Here is a 27,315-nt window from a genome sequence, read left to right on the forward strand (position 1 = left end):
TTACTCTGTGGACCCTCTTCTTCTTTTCCCTCCCCCAACCCTGCCCCTGAGCCCTTGACCTTGCCTCCCAGTGTCCCCCTAGCCCATGCCTGCAAGAGCTTCACTTTAGCCTGGAATGTTCTCTCCCCCTACCTCCCCTCTTTCTCCTAGGGGGACAAAGAGGCAGAGCTGGGCCTGCCCTTCTCCCCACTCTGTGACCGAACTTCCACCCTGGTGGCTCAGTCCCAAATCGGTGAGTGACCACCAGGCTTTGCAGGGAGGAGAGGTTGGGGGGTGGGAGGTGGTAGTGGGGAGAATGGAGGCCAGGGCTGCCATTCTAAACCTTACCTGACTTCACCTGAGCTGTGGTCAAATAGGGCTCTGTGGGGCTGATGGGTCATGAAGTCCTCTAGGATGGGAAGTCCCTAGTCACCGAGGGTCAGTATCTTCCTCAGCTTTGAATGAGTCAGGGCCATCGCCATACCGTCACCCACTGGTCCAACCTCTGTTCTCCCCGCCCCATGCAGGATTCATTGACTTCATCGTGGAACCCACTTTCTCTGTTCTGACTGATGTGGCTGAGAAGAGTGTCCAACCCTTGGTAGATGAGGGCTCTAAGGCAAAGACAAAGCCCAGGTGAGTGCCTCTTGGGGGAAACCTTCAGTGTCCAGGTCTCAGGGGATTCCCAGGTCCTTTGGCTTTGGGGTATTAGGGAGGCTCACAGAGAAGGCAGGTAGATATGAAAGATACAGGGGTCAAGTTCACTATTACTCTGATAGTTGATTTCCACCTATTTCTATGAGTTTTTGTCCCCTCTCCTCCCTCACCCTTTCCTCATGGCCATGTTCTATGGTTGTGGGGGTGGCATGGGGAAAGGCAGTGAGTTAGAAAGTAGTCTCCCATTCACTTGGCTTGGGGGCCAACCCTGTGGGAAACATCCAGGATCCATGGGACTGGTTGAGGATGGGAGTAAGGGGAAGGGATCTTGTTCTGGGAAGGGATTTCCCATATGTGGCTCCTAGTGGTGTCAGCCCTCTCTGGATGGTTCTAGGGAACCAGGTGATCTCAACCCTGACCTGGTCAGCTTTCGCACCACCTGGACCAAATATATCCAGGAGAACAAACAGAAATGGAAAGAACGAGCTGCAAGCGGTAGGTATCAGGTCCTGATTGGGGGAGTGGAGCAGGAGAGAAAAGGAGGTGGGGCAAATATTGATTCTACCTTTACTTGAACTGGGGGGAGGAGGGGAGGGAGGGGTCTTGCCCTCCAGGGATCCTAGTCCCTTTGTCCCCTCCGGAGGGCAGAACAAGAGGGAATGCCCTGCAAATGGAATAGGACACAGTCAAGCTAGATTTCAGGAAGGACCTAACAGAGACAGCCAAGATAATCACGATAATACTACGAGTAATAGCTAATGTAAATAGCAGTTTAAGATGAACAAAGTCTATGGGGCAGCTAGGTTGCGCAGTGGATAGAGCACTGGCCCTAGAGTCAGGAGGACCTGAGTTCAAATGCGGCCTCAGACACTTAACACTTACTAGCTTTGTGACCCGAGGCAAGTCACTTAACCCCAATTGCCTCACAAAAAAAAAAAAAAAAAAGATGAACAAAGTCTGTCCTTCCAATCCGCCTTGGAAACAAGCACTTGAAGTGTTCCTGTCCACTATTTCCAAATGGGGAAACTGAACCTCAGGGATCCTTGTCATGGGGTGAGGACTGGAGAGAAGACTGAGCAGATTTTTAAGCTGCTGGAAGGATTCTCTCCTATGGGATGTAGGTGAAATAGGTGCCTGCCTAGAGGTTATGCGGTTGAATGAGGTGACCATGCCCTGCCCTGGATCTGGAGCTCGGGAAGGTAGAACATCTCTCTCTCTTATCGGTCCCTACCCCAGGCATCACCAACCAGACTTCCATCGATGAGCTGTCCCCGTGTGAAGAGGAGGCTCCTTCATCCCCTGCCGAGGAGCTCAACCAGAATGGCAACCTGGATTAGCTGCCTGGGCCCAGGCTCAGGTGAGGCAGGGCTAGGGTTGAGAAATCCCAGAATCCCTTGGGGAAAGGCCATCTGCTTCTGTGATTCTCCCTGTCATAGAACACTCCCAAGTTCTTGGAGATTCGAGTCTTTCATTTCACAGATTGGAAAACAGAGGCCCAGAGCACTAATAGCATAGCAGAGTATTAATAATAGCAATAGTGGGCAGCTAGGTGGCGCAGTGGATAGAGCACTGGCCCTGGATTCAGGAGGACCCCAGTTCAAATCGAGCCTCAGACACTTACTAGCTGTGTGACTTTGGGCAAGTCATTCAACCCTCATTCCTCCCTCCCAATACAGCCAGCGGTCATTGACTACTGAAAATAATAATACCTAACATTTATATAGCACTTTAAGAACATTATATAATATCTCATTTCATCCTCACAACAACCCTGGGGGTAGGTATTATTATTATTATTATTATTATTATTATTATTATTATTATTATTATTTTGCGTGGCAATGGGGGTTAAGTGACTTGCCCAGGGTCACACAGCTAGTAAGTGTCAAATGTCAAGTGTCTGAGGCCAGATTTGAACTCAGGTACTCCTGAATCCAGGGCCAGTGCTTTATCCACTGTGCCATCTAACTGCCTGGTAGGTATTATCTCCATTTTACAGATGAGGAAACTGACATTGAGGGAGGTAACTTGTCCATAGTTACACAGCTAGCATCTGAGGCAGGATTTGAATCTAGGTCCTGCTGAGTCCACGCTCAGTAGGGGGTCACTTAGCTGCATGACCTTCCCAAGGTCAGAGCCATGACTGTAACCAGCAGGTGTCCTGATCCATGGGCTAGGGATCTTTTCCTCCCACCATGTAGCTTCTCCCATTTTCACAGATAGTAAGTGATCCCCTAATGGGCTTGGAGGGAAGAGTTGGAGGACAGGCTAGAAGGATCCAGGAAGAACCTCCCTTTCCTTCCTCGTTTCGCCCTTCCCCTCCCACCCCCATCCTAGGTGAGATAGCAGCCTTTCTAAGCTCAGACAGGCATTCTTGTCCACGCAGAAGAGTGGCGTCAGGGTCTGGCAGAACGTGTGTAAGGGGGAGGGATGGAAGGACCTCAGCCACCTCTCTTTGCACCCTAGGTTTCACTGTAGCCCAACGTCGTTGACGCCATCAGCACCACTCACTGGGACTGGCTCCCTCGAATGACAGATCGATCTGAGGCAGGGGAACCCGAGGGTGAAGAGAGCAGACGGATGACCCTGAAGGCCAAATGTCAGAGATTGTGGGGTTGGGGGAAGGGGACATTTGGGCCTTGGCTGGAGCCTCCCTCCTAGGAAGCCCCTTGCCAGCCCCCATAATAGGGTACACTTTCCTCTCAGGCAGTAGAACCCAGGGAGCTTTGTCCAACTCCTCTTCCTCTGGACCAGACTTCTCCCCCTTCCCCCCAATAACCAGGTGTCTTGTTATGGGGGAGAAGCTTCCTGGACTGTCTCCCACCCCGAGGGTCGGGGTGGGAAAATCAGTGATGCCAGCCCCCTTCAGTGCAATACTCTTCTTGCCTCCAAGTTTCTGAGCAATACATTTTGGGGGTTCCCTTGGGACCCCCATCCCAGATCTTCGCTGGCAGGTCTGGGCCCCGATTTCCTACCCCCTGGGAGGGGCCAGAACAGGACATGTGGGTGTCTTAAAGCTGGGGAGGGAGACAGTTTCCCCATTTTTCCCTCATTCACCAGGCTCCTGAACAAGATGGCTTTCTACCTTTGCCCCAGATTGTTCTATCCCAGGTCTTTCTCTTCTCCTCCACCCTAGCCCCATTTATTCCTGGCCTCATTCCCCTATGTCTCTCTCCTCCTTCTACCCATTTTGAATGTGATACTGGAGCTAGGGGAGAGCTAGCTGCCTGTGTTTATGGGTATACCCCGCAGGGGCTTCAGCAGCATGAGAAAGGCTGGGGACCCAACTCCTATTTCTTTTACTTCCCCTACATGGAGTTCAATGTACCCCTCTCTCCCACATCAGACACCTTGGTTGGGGTGGGGGGCAGCTTCCATCTGACCAATGTCTGTAAAGTGCTTGGAGATTTCCTGACACGAGTACCCCCGTGACGATACCTTTAAACAGCACAAGCTCTCACGCTCCCCATACTCACTGGGGGGGGGGGGAGAAACCAGGCCTGGCCACCCTCAACCACGTGCCCCAGAGCTTGGTTGGGCTGGTATTTGTGTAACGGGAAGAGGGACGTGCAATCCAAAATTCCACTCTTGATGACACACCTACAATATAACCAGTCCGAGGGCCCACTCACCTCTCCCAAATGGCTACCCCTTTTGGGATAGTAACCCAGGGTAGTCATAGGCAGGGGGCTTGGGTAGGACTTGGGGAAAGTGCCCCCCTACTTCTCCCCTCCTCTCACCCCCAAAGGAAAAACCAAACTTGAGGTGACCCTGCCCTCCGTGTAAATACTGCTCAGCATATCTGTACAGTGGGCTGTGTTCCATGTGTCATGTATCCATGCTGGCCGCCCCTCCTGCCCCAGCACCCTCTCCTACCTGGGGACTGGGGACAGAGGCGCATGTGACTCTCCCTCCCCCCCTCCCCCCCTCACAGACCACTGCTACATCCAGAGACCAATAAAGGAGGGAGGCGGGTCTGGTGTTGTCTTCATCTTTCAATCTCAGGGGTTAGGTGCAGATGTGGGAGAGGGGGAAGGTAAGGATATACAAGGGCAGGGATTGGGGTGAGGGGTGGGGTGGGGTTTTACCCTGGCTCGTGAAGAGATGGCCTAGATTGTGGGGAAGGAAGGAAGATGGTTCTGAGGACTCACTGTTTGGGTCTTGGATCTGTCTCTGGCAAGCCTGAGTTAGATGAAGGAAATGGCAGGACATACTTATTACCTCCACCCCCTTCCAACCTCCAATCTGATAGTTACCCATCACCCTCCTGACCAGGAGTCTGATGGCACAGGATGTCTCTGTGGCATGTTATAATGGAAAGCACAATGGAGTTAGAAGAATTGGGCCCAAGTTTGGCCCCCTCACTGGCCCTGAGGGATTAGGGACATCATTCCGCTGAGCTCGTCATTTCTGGTGCTTGCATGGCCTACTTCACAGGGTCATTGTGAAGAAGGCTCTTTGTAAGCTGGAAAACACAGGCTAAATCATTTGATCTCCCTGCCCACCCAACTGGAGGCATGTAGGGAGGGGAGCATAGGCCTAGCTTCATCTTTTTGTGCTGGGTGACTTTGAGGACACCGGCTCCATCTCTTTGGTCCTATCTCTTTCATGTCTTGGAGAGTGGGAGGGGCTGTTAGTGGGGGTGGGTTTTTAAATTTAGAACCCTGAGAGCCCGTTCACGTGATCGTCCCCTTCCTTTGTTAATGCGTTTGGCTTCCATGCTGGTCATCTCTGTTGTAGAGGTATATAATGGCCCCTGTCTCCACATCATGGCTGAATCTGGAGCACGGGCTAAGACCCGTGCCGCACCCCCCCCCCCCCTTCAGAGTTCTGGCCTGGACCCCATAGAATTGTAGAATCTTGAAGTCAGAAAAGGTCTTAATGGTTACCTAGTTCATCCTCTGAAGCATGAATCACCAGGATTGTTGGCAAGGAGAAGAGATGCTGATAAACCCACAAAGTGGATAACAGTGGCTAATTGATCTGAGAACTCGGTCTCTTTCCTGCTCCCTGACTAGGATGCTTGGCACACCTTCTGGATTTAGACAGAAGAGGTGGCCTGTGTGGAGGGGCGTCATGCCCACTTTTGACCACCAGAGGGAGGCCCCAGCTCGGTTATAGCAAGGCAGGGTTTTCTCTTTCCTTGACTCTGCAAAGAGCTTGCTGGGGGATTCCCAAGGTCATTTTGCCCTCCCCCCTGCCTTCGGGTATAGGGCCTGGCCTATTTTCCAAAATGGCCAGGGAGACAAATTCCAGTAGTAGTTGCCCCTGGCGAATGCATAGCTCTTGTGTATGTGATCCTCACCCCTCTGGCTGGGAAATAAAAGCTGATGTCTGTCTTCTGGCTTGAGTGACAGGGCTGTCTCTGCAGTCCCAAGAGGCTTGCTAAGAGGTGGGGAAGGGAGACAAGGACTCTGCAGGCCCTCATATCTGGGAAAGAAGAAAGGCACCAAAGGCCCAACACCAAATTTATCACTTTTTAGAAACAAGAGTTTTCCCCCAGAAGTGAAGAAACGAGAAGAAAAGACCCAGCATTTGCCAGGGCCCCAGCCCCAGCCTCGATTCCTGGTCAGCAGCTCCGTGGCCCTTGGACCTGTGGGGGGTGGGGAGAGGGAGACAGTGAGTCAGGGGTTGGGGAATAATCTTCTCTGGAGATTACACTTTGGGGATCATCTTGTCCAGGCCCAGGTTGTTTCCTGTTTTTGGACCAATGTCTAATTTCCCTCCTTTTCTGATACAACTTCAGCCTATTTCCTTCTAGTCTTCCCATATGTTTCACCCTGGGGAAGACCAGAGAATTGGACGTGGAGGGTACACTGGGACTCAGAAGGTGGATCATCATATCCATGTCCCTTCCCTGTCAGGACCATTGCTCACTCCCCTTCCCCTCTGCCGAAAGATGGAAAGGAACTTTGGTGTTATCTAGTCCAACCCCCTTAGTTTTATAAGATGAGGAAACTGAGGGCCAGCGAGATGAAGTGATGGGCCCAAGGTCACTCAGCTAGTGAGTGACGGAACTGAGATTAGTGTTTGTGGTTGTGGATTTGAACCCAGCTCTCCCCACCCCCACACTATTGCTCTTTCCACTATCCCAGCATTGCTTCCACAGATCTATCTTTTACCTATTCCAGAGGCAGGAATTCCTTCTTGATGTCTAACCTCAATCCCTCCTGCTGTAGCTCCAGGCCACCTACTTTGGTTTGACCCTCAGAGGTGGTGTGGGCACCTAGAACACCCCATTCAGAGGCTGAAACCCATCATTCCCTCCTTTCCCTCCCCACTCCCCACCGACCCTTCTGTTGGGGGAGCCTCCCAGTTCCAGGGCTTATTACCTAGTCTGCCCCCCTGGAGCCTGAAGGTTGTATATGAACTGTTGGTGCCTCTGAGCTAGGTTCCTCACTGCCAGTGTCCTGGATCTTGGGGATGGATTCTGGAAGCCCTGGGGAAGGGAGAAGGGTGTGCCTTGGGGAGGGGCCTAGGGGAGATTGGGCCATTGCTGCCCCAGATTCCCCATCTTTCCTGCCCTCAGCTTTGGAGAGAAGCCCAGGATCAAGTTGGGCATACTCATAGAGGTCTAACCTAGAGTTTTTCCAGGGGACAGGGCAATGGAGGAAAAGGACAGACCTGCGCTAGGAATGATATGTAAATGAGATGAAAATGCATGTAAATCTCCCTGCATTGCTGAGATCCTTTAGCCTTGGGACTAGGTCTCCCCTCACCCCTTCTTTCTTTCTTTCTTTCTTTTTTTGTGGGGCAATGGAGGTTAAGTGACTTGCCCAGGGTCACACAGCTAGTAAGTGTCAAGTGTCTGAGGCCGGATTTGAACTCAGGTACTCCTGAATTCAGGGCCGGTGCTTTATCCACTGCGCCACCTAGCTGCCCCCCTCACCCCCTCTTTTAAAGGGAAATCTCTTTTGTTCCTCCCACTCCCACAGGGCTAGGGGACCAGGATGTTCCCTGGTGTCAATCTCTCCCCATCCCTCACATACTCTGGGCACTTCCAGTGAGGCTCAGCCTTGAATCCATTGCTGCGTCTTCAGTCTCAGGCAGGCAGGACTCCTGTGTTCCTTCATTCTCAGCTGCTGCAGCCTCAGTTTCGTCCCCCTGCTGCTTTTGCTGTCCCAGGTGATGTTCCACCATCATCTGCAGCTCTTCAGAGGGGAGGCAGTGACATGGAAGGAGGGGTATGTTGGATGTGCTCTCCAAGATAGTGCCCCTTGATCCATCCAATCCCACACCCCGAAATTTAACAATTTAGGGATCCTGACATCTTGCCAGGATCCTCATGCTGTATGATGTTGGACCCACTGAAACTCTTCCCCTTCCAGAGGACTGAAAAACAAGTCACGAAATATCAACGACAGCGGGAGGGATTGGGAAACCACCACTGGATTTGACACCCACAGGGAAACAATGGTAAATTGAGGGGAGAGGTTTTAAGAACTGACTGGGCTGGATTATAAAATCCTATAAGATCCAAGCTTAGAGAGATTATTGTTCAATAGCCTCCTTTTATAGGTGGGGAAGCTGAAGCCCCAAGAAGTGAAGGAATTTGCCCAAAGATGTGTTGCCAAGGAGAGGCAGAGGGATGGGGCCAGTGATACTGCAGATTCTCTTTCCAGTCTTGGGAATCATTTAAGCAGGTCTTCTCATTCATTTCTGATCCTGAAACTTCACATTTAGGCAGAGATTTACCTGCCTTAGGCTCGATAGATTTAAAGACCTGAAGAGAAGGAGCAGAAGGGGAAATGGAAGGAGGCAAGAGTAGGGGGTGTGGAGGGTCCCCCAAACCTTTCATCGTGGGTGTGGTCCGAGTCACCTTCTTCCGCTGCCTTGGAGACATGGACAATGTGGACTGTAAGGGACACAGAATGAAGCTGGGACCTCTGGCCCTGAGGCCTGCCCCCCTCCTCCCCACCTTGTTTAGATTCCCTGGGGGCAGCACTAGGCCCCTGCCTGTTACATTGCCCTCAGGGTACAGGGAGAAGAAGGCCTTTGGTAGCATGTGGAGGATCCACTCACCTTGAACAGAGGGTTGGGAAGCCGATCTTCGTCGATCTCTGGGGAAGGAGTGATGGAGGAGGAGAGAATCATAGAAATAAAGTTGAGAACTAGAATGGAGGTTAGAAATCATTTTAGTTCAGCTCCCCCATTTTACAAACAAGGAAACTAAGGCTCAATGAAAGGAAGTGACTTGTTCATGAAGTCAAGGAGCCAGAACTAGAACTCAGGGCTCCTGTTTGACACCAGGACCCCTGTCTTGATGCCTTGAAGGGAAGGGGAGAAAAGGCACCCAAGGGGCTTGCCACTAGTAGCAACCTTCACGTTGTCAGGATTTGAATTGGTCTCCTTCTAAATGCTGCTTCTTACTCTCCTCCTCCCAGAAGCCCTACCTACTTTCTCCAGGCTGCACTACTCTTTTTTTTTTTTTTTTTGGTGGGGCAATGGGGGGTTAAGTGACTTGCCCAGGGTCACACAGCTAGTAAGTGTCAAGTGTCTGAGGCTGGATTTGAACTCAGGTACTCCTGAATACAGGGCCAGTGCTTTATCCACTGTGCCACCTAGTTGCCCCTACTCTTTTTTTTTTCTTTTCTTTTCTTTTTTTTTTTTGCGGGGCAATGGGAGTTAAGTGACTTGCCCAGGGTCACACAGCCAGTAAGTGTCAAGTGTCTGAGGCCGGATTTGAACTCAGGTCCCCCTGAATCCAGGGCCAGTGCTCTATCCACTGTGCCACCTAGCTGCCCCGGCTGCACTCCTCTTAAGCCTCAGGCCTGAAGTCTGGGATTCCCATTTCTTCTGTCCTTGGTCCCTATGTTTGGGACTTTTTTGCCCATCAGCCTGGGAGCTGTGTGGATGCCGGCCAGTGTCTTGTCATTGTTGCTCTCCTTCCACCTGGTGTCTAGGATGGGGCAGCTTGGACGGGGGAAGGGAGGAGGGGGGTCAGACAAGGCAAGCTTCTTCTGGCTGGAGCCTGGGCTAGGATGCAGAAGATGACTTAGAAGTTGCTTCCCGAAATGGGGAGTGAAGCTCCAGTCTTACATTTCTCCTTTCACTCTCCCCTGAAAGGAGGCCCTTGGAGGAGATCCCGGTGGCTTGGAGTCCAGCTTCTTCCTGGCCTCTCTCTTGTCATTATTTTACTCTTTACTCTCAAGTCTTTAGGAGCTGTGAGAGGGAGTAGGGAGAGAATGGGCCCCCTCCCCCACAGATGTCACTGCTTCTCTCCTGGGGAAGGGGGGAAGGGGAGGAGCAGCAGTATCTCAGTTACTAGAGAAACCTAGTAGGCTGTTGCTGTGGCAACCAGCAATCGGTTGACCGGCCCAATTCCTGGGGGGGCTGAGGAGGCAGGTGGTGCCCCTGCCCCTCCCAGCCCTTGCTCTCATCACTGAGAAAGCAATGGAAGTTTTCCTGCTAGCTCAGCCTATTTTCAATGCACTCACTAGGATCTAGGATACTTTTCCCAATCTTATTTCTCTCCCAGGAACTAGGTACCTCTTCCCACCCCCATGGAATACAAAGATCCAGACCCCTGCCCATTGCTTTCCCCTACTCTATGCCCTACCTAGATTTTACCCTATTCCTAGGGCCCAGGTACTTCATCCTCAACCTCACTTTAGGAGCCCCAAGAACCCCACTTCCTACCTCCAGCCCTCCCTTTTTGCCAGGGCCTTAGGGATCCTGTTCCATAGTGGGATCCAGGCATCATGCTATACCCCGTTACTGCCCAGGGGGCTTCTGAGTTACCTGGAGATGACTGGTCACTGGTCAGTACCAGGGTGGCAGGTGTGGGACGACGCCTCCGGATCTGGCAGGGTACAAAAGAGGGGGAGGTGAAATCTTGCCAGACAGACATATCAAGTGCCAGTAACCAATAGTGCAGTACACAAATGGATTTAGCCCAGTTCCATTTAACACACACCCAATATAACCACAGCTGACTACACATGTCTGCTCCGTACAACACACAACAAAGAGAGTCAATGCGGTGAAATGGAAAAAGTCCTAGATCTGAAGTGAGTTTGAATCCCAGCTCTGCCACTTATTCTCTCAGTAACCTTGGACAAACAGTTTCATCTCTTTAGGCCTCAGTTTCCTCCTCTGTAAATTGAGGGGATTCGACTGGATGACCTCAAAAGTCCCATCCAGTTCTAAGACTGTGATCCTATGATAAGTCATTTAAGTTCTCCAAGCATCAGTTTCCTAGTCTGTAAAATGGGGAAAGCAATGCTTACACTACCCACCTCACAGGTCTGTTGTGATCATCAAATGAGACAGATAATATAAAGTGCTCTTACAAACTGAATCATCTATTATTATTATTAACTGTGCTCCGAGGCCACCATGATCCATCTTCATACAGTACAATAGTCACCACAATGCCTCCTTTAAGGTTCCCTCTAGGGTTGGATCTATAACCCTCCAATACCTTCACAATACAGCTCATGGCTGTACCAGTTCCAACCCCAGGTTTCGCTTCTCCTGAATAACCTGGAAGTCCTTCCCACTGCCTCAATTCTCCCTTCTTGGCTTTGGCCCCTCCCTTCTCAGTAGCTGTATCAGCTCCAAACTACTGTCCAGGGATCGATGGCCAGAAATAACCTGGGAGATCATGATGTTTTTCCCACCAAGCAGAAATCTGTATCCTCGGTGTGCCAGCATCACTAGAGAGTCTGATCATATCTTGGAGGGTGACATGGGAGGAAATCCAACAGGACCCTAAACATGCTAGAACAGGACAAATCAGCACCAACCACTTTTCATCTCATTCTCCTAGCCCAGGCACATTTTCTCTTAAAGTCCTTTCCAGGCTCTGTCCCCATCCCCTTGTGTTTCATGCAGTCCTTGTCCCTTCCCCTCAGTGTTTCCAGTCTCACTCCCACCAGGACCTTTTAGATCCTTTCCCTGAATAAATAAAGCAGATCCTGCTCCTTTCCCAGTGTTCTCCTAGTCACTGCTCTTCATCCTTTATGTGCCTTGCAGTCACTTTCCCCTATGACCCCCAAACCCTTTACAACTCTTTCTCTTTCCTCCCAATTATCTCTTCAGACCCTCTTTCATCAGTGTCTAGCAACCCCTGATTCTCCTTCACCCCTCGTATCACACTCAGTCTCTGTCGTTCCCCTACCCTGGTATCTCCCAGCCTCCTTTCAGTTGATTTTCATCTCCTCCTGGCCACTCTTTTGCTAGCATCTCTCATCCCCTTCCTTCCTTCCCCAGTGTTCCTTCTTCCCTCCCTATCCCCTGACCGGCTTTCCAAATGGCCCTTAGCAGCTCCTTATGAGACTTGCAGAAAGGACCCAGAATCCCAAATCCTGATAATAATAATAGCTGCTTATATTTCTATAATGCCTTCAGGTTTGTCAAGTGCTAAGACTGCATACATCATCATTTGATCCTTACAAACAATCCTTTGGAGTGTGGAGTAGGAGTATTATTATACCCATTTTGTAGATGGGGAAACCAGAGTCTAAGGAAGTTATGTGCCTTCCTCAAGGTCATACTAGTAGTGTCAGATTTGAGGAGTTCAGCCCAGGTTTTTCCAAACTCCAAGTCTAGTGCTCTTTTCATTCTATCAGGACCTTGGTTAGGGCATTGAGTGTGGCTGGAAAATCCTGTACTCTGCCCTTGACCCTGTCATTCATCTAAACTCAGTTGAAACAGCCCCTTCTCTGACCATACCCAAACTACTGCTCTTTTGCCAAGCTACCAAAAGGCCTGGCTACTCTGAAAGGGACCCTCGAAAATGCAGATTTCCTACTTTCTGGGCACTATATTGGTGTAAAAAATGTGAGAGAAAGGGGCTGGACAGAACTGGGAAGGGATTATCCTGTCCTGAGAGAAACTGGAGAGGGGAGGTGGTGTTGAGGTGAGGGCAAAGACAATCATGAAACCAACTGATGGAATGACTCCCCTGGACCACTGTGCTGGCATACAAAGACAAATGAATTTCTATTTTCAAGTCTCTTAATAGTTTTGGATCTTCATCAGCACATATAGAATCCCCTTCTTCCTATCCACAAGATGCCCTTCTGCTGCAGCAGGAGGGGCTGAAGTTAGAGGCAGGACATCTTAACTGCACAAGACGGAGAGTAATGGAACAATTGCGGGGACGAATGGGGAATGAGAGATGGGGTGGTAATAAGCCATTTCCCCTCCCTGGGGGCATATGTCTTTTTCACTGAGTCCAGTGCCTGGCTCACCTTTTCTGTACCAACTGATGTTGTTCAGTTGTTTTTCAGTCATGTCTGACTCTGTGACACCATTTGGGGTTTTCTTGGCAAAGATACTGGAGTGGTTTGCCATTCCCTTCTCCAGCTCATTTTACAGATATGGAACTGAGGCAAACAGGGTTACTTGACTTCCCCAGGGTCACACAGGCTACTCACCAACTCATGTCCTCATACTGAGGACACTTCAGCATACGTGTAGACTTCCCAGTTACTCAATCTACTCATCTTTGGTGACCTATCCCTCCATGCCATCTCAGCTACTCAAAAGATGGCCACACCCTTAATCTTTCTATCATTCATTGTCTTCCATCTTCATGATCAAGAACTAAAATTCTTTGATGATAATCCCCTATCATTCCATCTACCTAAACCTCACTCCTCTCAAACCTCTCCTTCAGCTTCATCACGACCTTCAATCTCTGCACCATATTTGGCCAGACTATCTCCCCCATTCTGGCTACTTTCTTCACTTCCACATCTAGATCCTTTAGTGAACCACACTATCCTCTATTCTTGGCTCCCATACTCCCTTGTCTTATTGATAGCTGCTTGAGCCCTGGCAAACCCTAACCCTGGATGACTCCTCCCCCACCACATTTTCCTCCTTTTCTACTTGTGTTACTGAATGGAGCTGATGGAAGTCTTAAAACCAACCCCACTGACTAGTTCCACCACAAATTTATGTTTTCTAATCTCTCAACTGGGCTCTCACTGAAGCAAGACAGTCCTTTTTCCTCTTCCCTAATGGCTTCTCTATTCCACTTACTGAAGAGGCTCTACCAAATCCTATCTTCTCTCCCACACTACCTCTATCCCCCCTCCCCTTTTAGCTGAGACTCTTGTCTCATACTTTATTGAATTGGACACTAGTTACTGAGAACACTCTTTCCTCTCCCCCACATCTGACAATTCATCCTCCCCATCTCACAACCCCTTGACTTCATTGCCCTCATTTTTTCCTATATTCCAGTCTCTGATGAATATGTGGCCCTTCTCTTCACCACTTCCAACCCCTCTAGATGGGCCTTTGATGCCCTATTGCCTTCTCCAGCAGATTAACCCTATTATCATTCCCCCTTCCTCAAGAACCTTCCCTCTCTAACCCCACTATCTAAGCCTTCTTTCCTTGCTGCCTTCAAGCACACTTAACCCTCATGTACCCTTTGACAATCCTCATTAGGTTCCACTATCTTTCCTAACTATCTTCCTTATAGATAGTGTGGGACAATGGAAAGAACCATGACTTTTGAATCAGAGAATTTGGGTTCAAATGCCTCCTGGTCACTTCCTTTATGACCTTGAGCATATTGCTTAATCTATGTAGGCCTCAGTTTCTCATTCGTAAAATGAGGAGGTGAGACTAGATGGCTTCTGGGGTCCACTCATGCTCTAAACCCCATGCAATCTGGCTTTGGACATTATTACTCAATTGAGGTTGCTCCCCTCAAGTTACAATGATATCTTTTATTTAATTTTTTTATTAAAAAATTTTTTTCGGGTGAGGTAATTAGGGTTAAGTGACTTGCCCAAGGTCACACAGCTAGTAAGTGTCAAGTGTCTGAGGCTGGATTTGAACTCAGGTACAGTGATATCTTAATTATCTAATCTAATGATCTCATCTCAGAACTCATATTCCTTGACCCCTACATATTCTCTTCTTTCTGGGTTTGCTGCTTTCTCCTGATTCCCCCACCTTTCTGTTCAATCCTTTTCAGCCTCCTTTGCTGATTCATCATCTGTGTCATATTCCCTAACTGTGAGCATACCCCAAGGCTTTGTCCTGAGCTGTCTTCTGTTTTCTTCCTGCACCCTCTCTGTTGGTGATCTCATCAGCTCCCATGGGTACAATGACCATTTCCATACTGAAGACTCCCAGTTCTAGCCTAATCTCTTTCCTGAGCTCCAATCCTGCATCACAAACTACCTTTTGGATGTCTCAAAGTAGATGTCCCACAGGCATCTCAAACACAACGGGTCCAAAACTGAACTCATGATCTCTTTCCCTGTCCCCCCCACCCCCCAGCCCCTTCCCAACCCCTCTAAATAGTCAGCATTTCAAACTCCTCACAATCCAGTTCCATCCTCATTTTCCCATCTTCTTAGACATTATTCTCTTCCTATTCTGTGATTCTGCCAGCCGTACTGGCCACTTTCACTGTTCTACACTTAGTATATTCTATCTTCTGTCTCTGCCTGGGCTATCTATCATGCCTAGAATTCACTCCTTCCTCCTTTTGCTTCTTGGAACCTTCAGTTTCCTTCAAGACTTACCTTAGGTGCCACATTCTATATGAAGCCTCTTCTGATCACTTTTTCCCCCACCCCCAAACTATTTTACTTTCATTTTGCGTATATTATGTATATGTTTATACATTCACTATCTTGTCTTCCTTACTTAGAATATAAGCTTCCTGAGAGCAGGGGTTGTTTCATCATTGGTTTTGTAACCTCATAACTTTGCACAGTGCCCGGGACATAGTAAGTAGTTAAATGCTTGTTGATCGATGGATGATATTTCAAAATTTTTTGACAATACCAATCCCATTTAAGTGTGTACCCACACAAACAGCCATGTGGTCAGTGGTGTGTGTATCTCTGTATTTTTCACTTGTGTGTATGACTGAGTGCCAGAAGCCATTGAGGGATAGTGGAAGAATACTGGCTTTGGAGGCAGAGGATCTGGGTTGGAAGACTAGCTTTGGCAAGTCATTAAATCTCTCTGGGCTTCATCTGTAAAATTACAGGTTGGATTAGGTGACCTGTGAGGTACTTTCCAACTATAAATGGATGATCTTTTGTGGAGGAAGGGCATATTACAACCTGATGAACATCCCTTCTTTCCACAATCCCCCAGCTTGGGCTGGGGATAAAGATCTTTCCTATTCTAAAAATCAAACACCCTTCCTAGCCCCTTACTGTAATACAATTAAGATTACCCATGACTCTTCTCCTTTTCTCCTCTTTCTCTTCCCTGGCTTCTTTCTTTTCCCCTACATACTCTCTCTCCCTTGTCTCCTCTCTCTCTTTTTTCTTTCTCTTTCCCTTCTTTTTCCTTTGCCCTATTCCTTCCCTTCCCTTTTTGCCTCCTTTTCTTTCCCATTTCTGTCTCCTTTCTTTTCTTTTCCTTCTGTCTCCTTTCTTCCTCCCTACCCCTCTTCCCTTTCCATTTTCTTCCCTTCTCCTTCTTACTTTCTTTTCCCTCTTTCCCTCCATTGGATCATAGAGCTTAGAGTTGGGTTTGATCTTAGAGGTCATTTTGTCAAACTTCCTAATTTAGCATATAAAGAGGTTTTGGGTTGAATGACTTGTCCAGGGTTACTCAGGGAGTGTCAGAGTCAAGTTTTGAATCCAGGTCCTCTCATTTTAGAGCAGCCTGTTGCAAAGAATTCAAATTTTGAATAAGATCACCTGGGTTTAAATCCCAGTTCTGCCACTCACTACTTATGACTTTGGGTAAGTCACTGAACTCAGTTTCCTCATTTGTAAAGTGAGAAGGTTGGACTGGAGCTCTGAGTCTTAGGATCCCCATCTATCCTGCTCCTTAGCTCATGCCAGGAATCAATTCTTGCCCCTTGCCCCCCAGCTCTCATTTCTTTTGAGTCCCTCTCTTCCATCAAGGCCCAATTTTGGTGCTATTTCCTCCTTGCAGCCTTTCTTGATCTCTCTAGTTATCAGTGTACCCAGCTAAAATGAAATTCTCGATTTCTAGAATTCTTATTGCATATTGTCTGGATTTCCCACTTGTTCTTGCCACATTCCTCCCATTTTCAAAGTTTTTTGCAAACAGAGACCATCATATCTCTGTCTCCCCAGGACCCAACGAAGTGCTTGGTACATAGTAGGCTACTTCTATTACGGCTTTCCATTGACCTGAACTATTCTGCAGACTTCCAGAGCTTCCTCAAATCTCCCAGAAATGTCCAAGTCTAGATTTATGTCCAGACTAGTCTGCAGATGCTTGACAGACCACATGATAACTTTGTGGTCTTCTTCCTACCTCTTGCCTCATTGGACAGAGCCCACTAAATTCCTGATTCCTTCCCCTGGATTTGTAGCCAGGAGACAAGCTTAAATCTCTTGCCCTGTCACTTAGTGACTGTGTGGCAACGAGCAGGTCACTTTGATGTCATAGAAAGGCAGCTGAATTTGGAGTCAGAAGCTGTGGGTTCTATGACTTTGGGCTAGTCTTTTGCACTTAGTTTTGTTACCTGTAAAATGAAGGGAATAAACTTTGAACTGATAATTTAACCTTTCTGGGCATCAAAATCTAGAAAATAGGGATAATTACACTTATACTACTTTTTCGCTGGGTTGTAGTGAGGAAGAAGCTTTGTTAATCATCAAATATTATACGAATGTATTATAATTATTATCATTATTTCCCTTCCAGACTCTCCTCTTAGCTCAGCCAGCTATTCTTCTAAAACCCTCGGTTCTTGATACCCCAGCAGGAGAGAATGAGGTTAGACTGGAGGTATAATTTTAGACTAAGAAGACACAGGTTTCCTGAAGACTGGAGAGAAGGAGCTTAAGTCTCTTGGCTGGCTCCCCTTACTTTTCATCCCCACTAGCAAGGACCCTTAACCTGGCTCTTGTTTGTACCTCTGTAAGACTCCTTCCCTCCCCTCTTTCTCTTCCTTTCTCCAACCACACACACCTGCCTCCCCCAACCACAAACAAAGAATAAACCCATGACAGTGGGATGAGGAGACCAGCTGGAGGCAGATCATGTTAGTTCTGCCTGGCTCTCCACCCCCAACACACATGGCCTCTTATCATCAGTCCTTTCATTCTGAGCCAGAGGTCATCTTCTCTATCCCCCTATCTTTTGGAAAGTAGAAGACAAGGAAATGTTCATTCCTCATTAGGGATAGAGCTTTCCCTTCATTCCCCCCCCCCCAACCCCACCCTTTACACTCCAGGAGTTCTTCCTGAGGCCTGATCACACACTTTGCAGCTGGTATGACTTATTCTATGGCTGGTAGAGAGAAGGCTATAAGAGAATTAGCTATTTGACCATCTCTATAAGACAGAGAAGGTGGAGAGAAGGGGCCAGAAAAGATCCGACCTAGAGAAAGCATCTGTCCTTCCCATCTTACCTCCCTGCTATTCAAGGGGGCATCTGGGGAATCCCTGCTTTGGAGACCTAAAGAGAAGTGGGGGAGGGGAAGGGAAGGAGAGTGGGAGAGAGAAATACTTCTCCCTTCACATCTGGGCTCTGTTTTGCCAAACAGCTGGAGCAGAAAGAACATCCTCTCTTCAGGGTCCCAGAGAGGACAGCTGGGAGTTTTTCCAGGTAGAGAGAACTCTAGACCCAACAGAGAGAAGGGGGATAACCTATGTATCAGAAACCAGAACTTAGATCGGATGGATCCTGGATTGACTGAGGGCAATTCTGAGAGTTTTAGGGAGAGGGTAAATGAGATACAAAACTATGCAAATAAGCTTTGGCGATTTGGTGGTGCGTGTGTGTGTGTGTGTGTGTGTGTGTGTGTGTGTGGAGCTATAGTACTGCCTAGAACCCTTCTGCCAACACAGTGGCCCCAGCCCTCACCCTTTGGCCTTCCTGTTCGCTCTACCTCCCCTCCCTTCTCTGCCAGGCTGCTCTGAGCTAAAAATAGCTCAGGTCAGGCAGCCCAAGGCCTGACTGTGTCACCTACTCTTTTGGCCAGGTCCAGAGGTGGGGAAGCTCCCAGAGATGTAGGCATCATTTGCAAGTAGCATCCTTCTCATCTGCATGTTGTTTAACTCAGACCCTTGCACTCCCTCCCAAGGTCCTGCCCCTCTCCAATCGGGGCCCACAAGGGCCCTTTTCCCAGTGAGTCAACTATTCATGACATCCTTTTGGGATGAGGGTCCAGGTGTTCCTTGCTCCACCCTAGGAGAGGGGAGCTTCAGAAGACAGACCACATCCCTCTGCAGAGCAGGGAAAAGATCTTTTCCCATCCAGTTCCCTGCTCAGCTCCCTGCCCGCTCCAAGTCTTTGCCCCCCAACTCTCCTTCCCAAAAGGCTGGGGCTACATTTCCCCCTCCTTCCTTACCCTTTCCCCCCCAACAATCCCTCCCTTGTTATTTTGGGTTCTCTCATCAACTTAATTCCTTTCTGGCCCCCTACACTTCCTGTGAAACTGTGGGAGATCCTTAGTCTCCCCCCCCCAGTTCCTTTAAAAACCGGGGCGGGGTGGGGGGAGGTGCATGGTAAACGAAGGGAAAGGGGTTGTAGGGACAACCAGCATCTCTTCTCCCATCCCCCACCGCCCCCAACAAGGCTGGGGAGGGAGCCAGTCTGAGCCGTGATTCTGAAGGGGCGGGGGGGAGCGGTGAGAAAGAGAGTGGGAACCTCTGTCCGTCTGTCTCACAATGGCCCAAATGGGTTTGTGGCTCTGAGTATAGGAGGGATTGGGGGGCGGGGGGGGTCATCTAATCGTTAAACAGGAATTCTTTCCCATCATTTCCCTCTTGTGCCCACAAGAGCAGTCAGAAGGGGCAAGAGGGGCGCCCCCTCAGGACTATGGAACCTCTTGCTCCCCGACTTCCCCAAAGAGCAGATTCTTGGCTCTGTCCAGCCGAGTCTAGCCATGCCTACCCCCAGCCCTGGGGATGCCACTCCGCCCTCGGTCTCTCGGCCCAACAAAGCCTCCCAGCGCCCCACCTGCTCCGCCGCCTCCGGGTCCAGGTGCGGCTCTAGTAGCGGGACAGTGAACTGGATCTTCCGGGGACTGTTGTCTTGCTCCATGGCTGGGGCGCCGGGGACGCCTGGGTCCTTCTGGCCGAAGAAACCTGGTGCTGCAGTGGAAGTGGGGGATGGGGCGGCTCCCGGAGCGCACGAGGGACTAGCCAGCTGCCTTTCGTTTGCTGCTCCTTCCCCTGGTCGCTGCCCCAGCCGCTGGCCCGGTCGCTGCTTCGGCTCTGCTCTCGGATCCTCACTCCCCGGGACTCAGCCGCAGCCGATTGGCTCCGTACCCCTTCCTCCCAGAACCCCCACCCGCCCCAAAACCTTAACCCTGTCGAGTCCGCGCCAGTGGGGGTCACCGCCAGGGTGCCACGGGCTGGGGGTGTGGCCTTTTACCGAGTTGTGGGTGGAAGGTAGAGGGCAAGAGCTTGGGCGGGGACCCAGGAATCCTCTGAGTCCAGCCGGGGCGGAGCCCAAACCCGAGTATTTATCCAGGTTGGGCAGGTTTTTAAGGGGACACAGCTAGGGCTGGGGGCGGGGGCAGGAATCAATGGATGGTTTGGTAAATGTTCTTTAGGGTTATCCTATGAAGATGCAAGACAAAAGGGGGCTTCGGTTTGTAGCAGGAAGGACTGAGGTTAGACATTGGTGAGGACTTTCCATGAAGGGGCGGGGGCTTTGTGTTTAGTCTCCTGAGATTTTCCAAGTCCGGCTCTAAAGCAGAAAGCTGGATGGGATGACCTCAGAAGGATCTGGTAATGCTGTAGTGTCACCCCTATGAAGTGCTCATGCCTCGTGCTGGGATCGGAGGAGGAGGAGGAGGAGGAGGAAGGATAGGGGATATAGCCATATAGGAGAAGGAGGAGGAGGGTGTGTGTGTGTGTGTGTGTGTGTGTGTGTGTGTGTGTGTTTTGGGGTGGGTGGGGTTTTGTGGAGAGAGCTAATGGTGCTTGTGAAATGGATGGATTCTTTTCCTCCTTTATTGAATTATGGGGCTTGGAAAGTGGGTAAAAGGACGAACTGGGGAGAGGGGGAGGCTATATCAGGTCCAACTTGGATCTCCTTGTGATGAAGTTGGTCCTTAGTAATACTAGGGACAGAATGAGGGCTATAGCATGAGAGATGGCGGGTTAGACAATCGGAAGAACTTTTTAGCTGGGGGTGGGGGGGGGGGAGAGGGTAGTAATATTTAGCAGCACAAGGGAGGAATATAGGGGAATTTCATTCCCCAGAGGAGAAGGAAGATGATGGAATCTAGGGAGGAGCCTGCCTTACAAGGCTGTTAGAAGAAAAGTCCTTTTCCGTATTGTTATCTTGAAGGGAGGACGGGCCCCGGCACCAAGGACAGAGGCGTGGGGGGAGGTGGGGATTTCTGTTAATTTGACTTTAAAAGGCCAATATAGAAATGAAATGTGGAATATATGCAAACTGAAACTCACAAGTCACAGTTTCTCTCAAGTCTTTGGGGAGCAATTCTCTTTTCTGTGGGGTTTATTGCACCCCGCCCCCCTGAACTATTCCCACCTCCCTGGCATCTCCTTGCTCTGAATCCCCTACCACACCCACCTCCCAAAATAACCTCTGCTCTCCCTCCAACCTGCCCTGGTCATATCTCTTTACACATACCTCTGGGGGCTCAGTTTTCTTCAGTATATTGTGGGCTCTGGGGTCAGGGCAGAGGATCCCAGCAGGACTGTTGACTCTCTAGGGACTGACTCATTTTTATATTGATTGGCACCTCATTTTCACCTCATGAACTCAAAGCACAGGTTCACAGGACTTTTCCACGACCCACATTTCCCCTGAAGAGACCCTACCTCTCTTCTTTCCCCTGGATCCTGCTGAGTTTCCCCAGCCTGGGGAAACAGCTGGCTGGGCCTGGCAAACTGGGCATGACCAGCTTTTGGATCTGTCCCCATCCCCCCATCCCTACCCTCCTTCTTTCTCCTACCATCATAACTGTGAACTGTTCTAGCATTCCAGCTGTCTATTACAACACTAAGGATTCAGGGGAGACCTTAGGTAGGCAGAATATTTAGGGTGGGTGGAGAGCCACTGAAATGGAGTGGAGGAGGGTTGGCTCCAGACTTCCCAGGGGAGTTGCCTTGATGTCTGTCCCCTTGGCTCTATTCCTTTTCTCACTTCCACCCCAGATAGGACTCACTACTTCAGGGTAGGTGTGTGTGTGTGTGTGTGTGTGTGTGTGTGTGTGTGTTCAGAGATATCCTGCTTATAATCCGCTTAGTCACAGATTCACAGAGTATGAGAACCAGAAGACACCTTAAAATTATCTTGTTCACCCTGGTCCTTTTGTAGATGAGGAAAGGTGATTCAGATATGTGATGTGACTTGTCCAACATCACCCAGCTGTTCCCCTCTCTGATTCCTGTTGTCCCATCTCTAGGTTGGACAACTACAATTGGGGGTGATGGATTGAAAGGGTAGACTCTTAATGGGGTTCTTAACCTTGGGTTGAGAGTCCATGGATCCATCTCAGAGGATCTATCAGTTGTATGGGGAAAAATTACATCTCTCTCCCATCCCCTCCCCACACCTTTGGTTTCTTTTGTAATCCTGTGTATTTTATTTATTCTGAGGCAGGCAGGTTCCATTGATTTCACTATACTACCTTTGTGTGTGTGTGTCTAGGACACACAAAAAGTAAGAACCCCTGGTCTGGGGTCTCCTAGGAAGGGATACCTACTGTCTCTTGATCTTTCATTACTTTGTCTTTGCAATGTCTAAAGCAGCCTGGAAGTTCTGCCTGGGGTCTCACCTTTATCTTCTCTGCTGTGTCCCAAGCTCTAGTTTTTCACAAAGTTCTGAAGACCAAATGACAGAGAGAAAGGAAAACCACACTCCCAAACCCAGGATATTCAAGGTTTGATATTGCAGGGGAAGATGTGGTGGGAATAAGGGCATTCTGACAACAGCAGGTGCAGGGGTGGAAATTGGGAGAGCTGATCTGGGGGTGCTCCTAAGAGTACTTTGGGGGGGTGTACAGTTAGGGATGGGGGAAAAGGAGTGTGGGAGGGAGGGATATGAGAATATGAAGTGAAGCTGTGGAGGAGTAAGGGTGTGTGTGCATGAGCACATGTGTGTGTTTGTGTGACTACGTGTTGTGGAGGAATTGAGGAGATGTGTAATTAGTTGGGGGAGAGATTTAGGTTTTGTGCGTGTGGGATCACAGGAGTTAGGAAGCGACCTTAGAGATCAAGTAATTCAGCCCTATCATTTTACAAAGAAGGAGAGTGACTCGGTCAGTGTCATACTCCTGATTCTGCATTCAGTGCTTTCCGTGACATTTAGTGACCACTGCTCTGTGTGTGTGTGTGTGTGTGTGTGTGTGTGTGTGTGTGTTTAATGGAGTCATGTGCTCATGTCCTGGGAGTGCAACTGAGTACAAGTTTGGGCTTTCATTTGCCCCAGGGAGCCATTGTTTTTGAATTTGTCTCCATGTTTGTCTTTGTAATGGGGGTCTTGTTAGAGGCCTGTCTATAAGGGATGGGGGGGACCCTGCTCCGGCTTCATTTAGCAAGAAATCTTCTAGCTCCTGAAGTAAGTTAGAAATAACAGGAGGTCCTCATCACTCAGCACCAAAGGGCACCCTCAGGCAAAACCTGCACCAGCTCTTCCCTCCCACCAGGCTTCTCTTTACTAGCCTCTCTAACAGTGGGTTCAAAGTGTAGATCAATTTGATCTAATCAAATATGTATGCATCTGCACTGTGCAAAATTATTTAAAAGAGTAAATGAACCTTTCTCATTGGCTCTGCCCTTACCCAGCTGTTGTGGAGGAAAAAAATCCCTTCTCTCTCAGTTCTGAGCAATACAGTTATAGACTGACAAGCTCATGATGAATGGCAGTTTGCTATTGTATTAATTTTTTTTTACTAGAAATAACATAGAAACAAAAGCAAGCAATTAAAGAAATATACTTTCAAATGTTAGCTACTATGACTGGCAGCTGGGTAGGGGACAAAGGCTTTCTCCCTCTCCACTCATCCCCACTGAATCAGAGGGAAAGGGAAGAAGTGAATAATGGACTGGTGGATGGGAAGTGGTTCTCTGATGTAGGGAAGGAGTTCTGGGTTATTCAAGGAGAAAAACCCACAAGGGTTATGGTCTGGGCTCCAAGTGTCTAGCCAATCACCATGCTTACCATGTGTTGGTACCTAACCATTACTCTATTCCACCCCCTATTTCCATCTCTTTGTTTCTACACTCTGCCTGGCAACCATAAGCAATTCAGGTCTGTCCTCTGCTCTGCTCCTTTCCAAGTGTCCTGGCAAAAGGATGTGTCCTGACCTATAGGGATGCTCCTCCAATATCCTGTTCCATATGCCTGGTGATCTGGGCTTGTCTCACCTCCTTGAATCAGGATATTCTTTTCAAAGCTACTAGTGCTTGGAAATTTCTGCATCTTCTGGGAATGATCCATTCACTTCTTCTAGCTTTTGGGTCCTCCTGAATCTCAGGGCCATGTTTCTGGGGCAGGATTTCGTCTTTATTTGGTGTGTCTATGGGAGTGAATCTGTTTGTGCAGATGAGGGCATTGGGTATGGATGTTTGGGTCTTTATCTGTGAGCTGGCTGGAATTGGGGTGTGTGTGTGCATGTATGTGCATGTGTGTGTGTGTGTGTGTGTGTGTGTGTGTAGTGAGGGTGGGGAGGGGGTCTCATGAAAAGCCTGTCCTTGGTTTTGTAGGGAGGGACTCATGGTCTCACAGTTCCCCTTCTAGGTGCTGTCTGGGTTACAGCCCATCCTGCTGGTAGAAGGTGGGGCTGCCCATTTAGAAGGCCAGCTGGCTCATGTGTGCTTAGAGTGAGGGTGCTGGTGGGTGCCTGTATGCTTGCACACCCCACTTTAGTCATTGCTAGTGCTGGAGCAGCACGCAGAAGCTGCTCTGAGTAGGAGCATTCCCAGGTCTATAAAAAATTTAAAGCGACAGTGACAGTCATGCCAGAATGCAGTCACTTAAATAGCCTCTTCTGTCCCCATCTCTGTCCTCTTTTCCCTCCTCTTATTTCTACAGAGGCTGCTGGGATGAGGAGGAAAGCCCAGAGTTAGGCTTTGCTTTGCTCCATCATCCCAACCCAAATCTTTGAAATTGCTGCCAAACTCCCTTCAGTGAGTGTCTTCCCTTACCGAATCCAAACCAAATGCCTTAGCTCACCATTCAAAGCTCTTTGCAATGTGGTCCCAGCCTACCTTTCCAAACATCTCCCTGTACAAACCTTTTATTATAGCCAAACTGGTCTCCTTTGCTGTTTCCTAAACATGGCCAATACTTTCCAAGCTCTCTTTTCTTCCTAGAGTCATAGGAATTAGTTCTAGAAGAGACCTTAAAATTCATTTAGTCCAACTGCCCTTTTTCACAGATGAAACCACTGAAGCCCAAAGAAGTAAAATAACTTGCCTAAGGCCACACAGCAAGTTAGGGGCAGAGCTCAAACTTAAATCCAAGCTGACTTCCAGTCAAGGACCATTTCACTGTGCCATGATGTTATCTGGGGCATCCTTAATCCTCTTTGCATCCCATCCTCTGACTAAACCCCTCTTCCCTCCCTCCACAGCACAGTGCCTTTAACAGAGTTGAGGTGTCTTCTGGGTACATCTTGAGTGTTTTGTACTCTGGTTGCCAGGTTTTAGGAGGGACATGGACAAATTAGAGCTAACAAAACAATACATTTGTAAGGGAGCCATTGAAGGTTCAGGACCTAATCATAGAAAAGGGCCAAAGCATTAGCCACCTCCAGGTGATCCCTTTAGGAGGTACCTGAAAGCCTTTGAAACAAATTAGAGAAAGCTCAACCATAGGATGTACAATCATTGTCCCTACCTCTGGATGACCTTTAAAAGTCAGTTTGTTTAGTCCAAGTGGAAGCCAAACTCTGAGGAATCCAGTTTCTGATAGGACGTCACAATAGGTGCCTAAGGAATGGTAATTGACAGACTGACTAGATGTGTGGAAGACAAGTGGAGTAGGAGAAAGGGAAGCTTTGAGGAGTCCAGTGGAGTGAGTGGTAGGGGGATGGGAAGTTCCAAGACACCAAGTCAAGCTGGGGGATCAGAAGGATGGGCAGATCCTGCCACTAAAAGGAGCATGCTGGGCATAAGGAAAGATGTTGTCTTTCAGGTGAGAATTTTGTCTCTTTTCTCTACTTAGGCTTTCTCATGGAAGACTGAAGCGGTTCCCTCTGGACATGTAGAGAGTTTGCTTACCTCTCTTTGTTTAAATGTGTCCTTCATCTTCATAAATATAGTTAAACACAGGCATTTGCTAGCCTGGATGTACTGTTGGGAAAGAGTTAGGAGGAAGCAATTAAGGGGAAAACATCCCTACAGAGGAGAGGAAATGATTTAACCAGAGCACTGTCTCTGGCAGGCGTGTTGGAGCTAAAAGATAGAGAGAATTACAAATCCCTTGCACTTCCTCTGGGGAATTGCAATTCCCCAAAGCAGGGAAGGAACATTCATACTGGGAAACCCATTTAGACAGTAAATCAGTAGTGAGGCATGGGAGGCATAAATGGAGATGGTTAAAGATTCCCGTTCCCCCTCTCTGCTTTCCCCAAATGGCACTATGACACAACCCAACCCAACCCAAATTAAGTATCTTCTGTATATAAAGCAGAGTGTTGGGTTTTTTTTTTTTTTTTTTTTGGTGAGTCAGTCGGGGTTAAGTGACTTGCCCAGGGTCACACAGCTAGTAAGTGTCAAGTGTCTGAGGCCGGATTTGAACTCCTGAATTGAGGGCAACTGGATTCAACAATCCTTTATCCACTGCACCACCTAGCTGCCCCCTAAAACAGAGCTTTAACAAGGCATTTTCACACCCAGGGCAACTACAACATATCAAAAGCTGTCCTCAGTTAAAGATTCATTCACCAAAACCCATCACTGTCTGGTAACTTCCTCAAATGGATCTATAATCTCACTGATTTAGATGTTCTTTCAAATGATGCAGCTCCCAAGCCGTCTATACTTGCCCTTCTTGCGCAACTCTTGTCTGTGTCTTTCTCTAAGTTCTCCATAGGATGTTCACTCAACAATGTGGGGGGCCTTCCTCATTTTCCCTTAATACATTGCTTATTATTTTTTGTTATCTTGAACCTGACAAACGCCAGCAAATAAGAACATTTCCATATATGAAGAACAGAAAGAGAGGATTCTATATGAAATTGAATTTCCATTATATACAGTTTGTTTTTCAAAGTATGTAATCCATTCAGCACACTAGATAGAAAGATAATAGATTAAATACTTATTATGTGCCAGGCATTGCACAAAGTGTTAGTATATATATAGTATAAGCAGAAAACAAAAGATGGCGCTGCTATTCTAATTGAAGAAGACAGCAAATGAAATGAAGAATGAGTGAGAGAGCGTGTGTGTGTGTGTGTGTGTGTGTGTGTGTGTGTGTGAAAGGAGGGAGAGGGAGGGAGGGAGGAAGAGAGAGAGAGAGAGAGAGAGAGAGAGAGAGAGAGAGAGAGAGAGAGAGAGAGAGTGAGAGCGATGACACTATCTTTTCAAGGGCAAGGGTGATGTTATCCTGGAGAGTTAGGGTTAGAGGCCAGTTCATCACACAGGGACTCCCCCAAGTGGAGGCTCTGGACAGGAGCTCTTCACCTACTGCAGGAAGGGACTGATGCATCTCTAGCATGGGAAGGCAGTTGGGTCCAGAGAATCAGGCGTAAGGCTGCATTAGGAGTCAGTGTTATTTGACTAAAGCTATCCTGCTTGTTTGTATTTCCCGCTGAACTTCCTTCTGTTGTTG

The 27,315-nt window shown here is 48.6% G+C and overlaps 2 protein-coding genes across 4 annotated transcripts in view; one reads left to right on the plus strand and one right to left on the minus strand.

The window, feature by feature from the left end:
• Positions 1-4,443, plus strand: part of PDE1B (phosphodiesterase 1B) — a 38,367-nt gene extending 33,924 nt beyond the window's left edge. The window contains exons 12-16 of the mRNA XM_043966924.1: positions 151-232; positions 507-615; positions 1,031-1,131; positions 1,873-1,993; positions 3,103-4,443. Coding sequence (XP_043822859.1) covers positions 151-232; positions 507-615; positions 1,031-1,131; positions 1,873-1,973 — 393 coding nt within the window. The 3' untranslated portion in view covers positions 1,974-1,993; positions 3,103-4,443. The remainder of the gene's footprint in view (positions 1-150; positions 233-506; positions 616-1,030; positions 1,132-1,872; positions 1,994-3,102) is intronic.
• A 132-nt stretch (positions 4,444-4,575) lies between these two features.
• PPP1R1A (protein phosphatase 1 regulatory inhibitor subunit 1A) lies at positions 4,576-20,261 on the minus strand. 3 transcript variants are annotated; one of them, XM_043966926.1, is made up of 7 exons: positions 19,516-20,235; positions 10,378-10,438; positions 8,659-8,696; positions 8,428-8,491; positions 7,626-7,787; positions 6,969-7,075; positions 6,092-6,229 (listed from the first exon to the last, which is right to left on the minus strand). In XM_043966926.1, exons 1-6 carry the CDS (start codon positions 19,597-19,599, stop codon positions 6,969-6,971), a joined length of 516 nt encoding a protein of 171 aa, XP_043822861.1. In that variant the 5' UTR covers positions 19,600-20,235; the 3' UTR covers positions 6,092-6,229. The 3 variants fall into 3 exon arrangements, with proteins under 3 accessions (XP_043822860.1, XP_043822861.1, XP_043822862.1); XM_043966927.1 differs by lacking the exon at positions 6,969-7,075 and adding an exon at positions 6,759-6,862 and having other exon boundaries at positions 6,093-6,229; positions 19,516-20,245; XM_043966925.1 differs by lacking the exon at positions 6,969-7,075 and having other exon boundaries at positions 4,576-6,229; positions 19,516-20,261.
• Positions 20,262-27,315: the final 7,054 nt, after the last annotated feature.

This window comes from Dromiciops gliroides, chromosome 5 (assembly GCF_019393635.1).
Source record: "Dromiciops gliroides isolate mDroGli1 chromosome 5, mDroGli1.pri, whole genome shotgun sequence".
In the NCBI taxonomy this organism is placed as follows: domain Eukaryota; kingdom Metazoa; phylum Chordata; class Mammalia; order Microbiotheria; family Microbiotheriidae; genus Dromiciops; species Dromiciops gliroides.